The following is a 3,116-nucleotide window of genomic DNA, read 5'->3' as shown; positions in this document are numbered from 1 at the left end:
ATATATTTAGCATAAAATAATGGGCCACTCTCAAAATGATAAGCTAAATAAGAAAGTGCAATGTTTTGGTATATGTAAGCTCTTTGTGGTCCAACACATGCAGATGTATTTTAAGATCTGAACCCTATAAGCATAATTATTTTTGAATTACTAGAATAAACTGATAATTAAAATACATTTTGGAGAGTACAATTACTGTAATGAATGGAGCAAACAGTAGCATAATGTCTTGCAGTTTACAAATATATTTAATATAAAATAATACAAAAACCAAGCTGCAACAGAATAACTTGCACGGTCATATTCAAATTGTAGTGATGCAGTTATTACATAAAGGAAAGCAGAGGCTTAACCTGAGCCAGGACCAGGCATGGGAGAGACCCCCAATCCTGAGACCCCCCAATCCTTTCTCACTCTCCATGTTGAACATCAGCATACACAGTGTCCTCCAGCTCCGTAAGGTCCTTCTCCTCCTTGCAACTCTCCTTTTCTGGTTGCTTTTTCTGTCTCTTCAGCACAGACACATCAGCATACACCAGTTCAGTAGTCTCAGCTAAAGAATGGGGGGGGGGGGTATTATTATAAAATGTTCATATTTCTTTACACTTTCCTGGGTCTAACTCGTCTCACTGCACTTGGTGGTCTGACCTTGTGTTCTCCTCTGCCAGACATAGAGCACTCCCACAGCCCCACACAGCAGGATCACTCCAAGACAGGCTGATGCTATAATCACGTCTAAATATGTTTAAAGAGAATATGAATATTCATAAAATATTTTTGTATGGAATTGACATATATAAATCAATCAATTAATTAATGAATGACTCTTAAAGACATACTTACAAACAGGTGTCTCCATCTTGGGGTTGTCATTGACAGTAATCTGTGTGTTAGTGGATGTCACAGTGCTGTGTGCATCTAAACATATATTTAATATATCATATAATGACAATGTAATAAACAATGCCTAATATTCTACATAATAATAATAACAACAACAACAGCAACAATAATAATAGCCTGGTTAAAACCAGTGGATGTCAGTGTTGAGTGCATCTATATATTTATATGAGCAGTGAAGGTGGATAAATGTGGTGGCATTTCTGTATCATGTCTAAATACAATTTCTTCTGTGCATGGTAAAGTTTATACTAGCAAACTTTATTTGCAAACTGAGCATCAAACTGTGCTCAAAGACAATGACTATTGGAAGTTTTCCATACAATTTTCATACAAGAGTCCATATTTCTTTACAGAAATGCATCTGAGATCCAAGAGACCATGGCAATAAAATATTGTTTTTCAGCCCTGTCCTTTGTCTGCAAAGATGTCTCTGGATTCTCTGAATATTTTAATGAAATGATGTACTGTATGATGAAATCCCATAATTCTTTTAAGCAATTTTATATTTAGAAGCATTATTCTGATATTCATCATTTGCCCACACAGGTTTGCTTTTTCAGCATTTTGTATATTCAAAATGCATTTATATTTTCCATGAAATAATCCAATCTGTAATTTTCAACATTTGATATCTTGTCTGTCTTTTTTCCAGCTAAATATGGGTTTACAGGAGGGGGTTTGTATTTTACGCAACATCCCAACTTCTTTCTGTTTTGGGGTTGTATTATTATTATTGTGGTCTCATTTGTCCTTTATATATTCAATAAAATCACACATTTATAATAGATGGAAAAGATAATTTATATTTACAGATATTTGAAAAGTAAACACAAACATTTCATTTAAAAATACATTTTGAAAAATTACCTTGAATAATAATCTGAATTGTGATGTTTGCCACATTTACCCCTTTGTCATCATTGATGATCTCTACTTGATATGTTCCTGAGTCTCCTTTTGTTGCTGGGCTTATAGATATAGTCCCGTTCATAGCAGTAAAGTGCAATCTCTGTTTTAAAGATGAACTGAGCGTTTCATTGAAGAACAGAATCTGGTTTCTTCTATATCTAAAAATCGCACTCGCACCATTCTGGGTCATTTCCTTTAAAACTAGGCGATATCCAGTGGCATTGGGGATCACCTGTAGATAAAGAGGTTCTCCTTGGACTCCATGGCATGTAATGGATTTCGTAGCATCACAGAAAAAAGTGTTTCCTTTCAATGAAGCAAAACAAGTCAACAGATCAATTTAAAGAGGATCTACGGGACAGTATTCCAAACAATATAATAAGGTATCTATGTATCCATTAGCAAACAATCAATATATATCTTGTGTGATGTAACACAGCTATTGGTTTAACACAGCCAGTAATCTATAGTGCTTAGTACAAAGTTGACAACATATCGACAACTTTAACTTAATTAATTTAAAGGTAATTACATCACATTTCTAACTGTTTTTAGCCTTACTATTTCTATCTCTGCTCTAAACTGAAGATGCTATACTTTACATCAGCATCAGTATGACTTCTTAACAGTTTTAGTGAAATGCTTAAATGATGACAATATTTGCTTAACAATTTGGCTCCTCATATTTGAGGTTTTGTAATTTGAGGTTTCTAAAGAGGGCCCCCATTTTATTTAGACTCATATAGACCAGTCAAACTGTATTCACTAATGACAAAAGATTCATAGATTCCCATAAAGTCTTACCATCTGAAACTCCTGATAACATCAGCATGAGAAATACACACATCATTTCTGTCTGCAACCGGGCCATTAGCCTTCTCAGAGATGTGTGCTATGTTTAAAAATAGAAACCTTTATACCTTTGTTCATAGTCAGCCTCGTTCCCACAATGCAACTACATTGTTCCACTCTGGTTGCAGGGTGCAGAGAGGCTTTCATTAGACCCAGCCCTAGTTGGCAAGATCTTGTGTGACTATCTTGAGATAGATGCTAGCTGAAAAACTTTCATGATCTGGTCTCCAAGCAGCGGGATCTGGTCTCCGAGCAGTCACGTTCACACCTGTTGAACTGTGAAAAATGCACACGATGTTGGTCTGTTTCAGACTCCTTTTTTTGCCTTTTGGTCCCTTATCTTTGGCCCCCTATATCAATTTAAGAGCTTGGCTTTGACGATTCCTTGAACAGGATCGTTCCATCAGTTGAGGAGGCTCTCAAGCTTCACCTGAGAAATTTGAGAATGCAAG

General features: G+C 35.7%; 1 protein-coding gene across 1 annotated transcript; it reads right to left on the bottom strand.

The window, feature by feature from the left end:
* Positions 1–357: 357 nt before the first annotated feature.
* Positions 358–2,681, bottom strand: LOC143132244 (uncharacterized). Its single transcript, XM_076291640.1, has 5 exons — positions 2,617–2,681; positions 1,771–2,118; positions 844–918; positions 649–735; positions 358–553 (listed from the first exon to the last, which is right to left on the bottom strand). Exons 1-5 carry the CDS (start codon positions 2,660–2,662, stop codon positions 411–413), a joined length of 699 nt encoding a protein of 232 aa, XP_076147755.1. The 5' UTR covers positions 2,663–2,681; the 3' UTR covers positions 358–410.
* Between the last annotated feature and the right edge of the window lie 435 nt (positions 2,682–3,116).

Source organism: Alosa pseudoharengus, unplaced genomic scaffold (genome assembly GCF_046254945.1).
Source record: "Alosa pseudoharengus isolate Yale_2024_CS ecotype anadromous, Long Island Sound unplaced genomic scaffold, YU_APseudo_1.1 YU_APseudo_1.1_scf_19, whole genome shotgun sequence".
NCBI lineage: Eukaryota > Metazoa > Chordata > Actinopteri > Clupeiformes > Clupeidae > Alosa > Alosa pseudoharengus.
This window is presented reverse-complemented; position numbering and strand designations above follow the sequence as displayed.

What these genes read in the sequence shown, in the direction of transcription:
- LOC143132244 (XM_076291640.1), bottom strand. Translation starts at nt 2,662, where the DNA reads ATGATGTGTGTATTTCTCATGCTGATGTTATCAGGAGTTTCAGATG. An exon ending in GTTATCAGGAGTTTCAGATG is followed by an intron (nt 2,119 to 2,616) that starts GTAAGACTTTAT and finishes CTTCATTGAAAG; the next exon opens with GAAACACTTTTTTCTGTGAT. An exon ending in CAAGATGGAGACACCTGTTT is followed by an intron (nt 736 to 843) that starts GTAAGTATGTCT and finishes AAACATATTTAG; the next exon opens with ACGTGATTATAGCATCAGCC.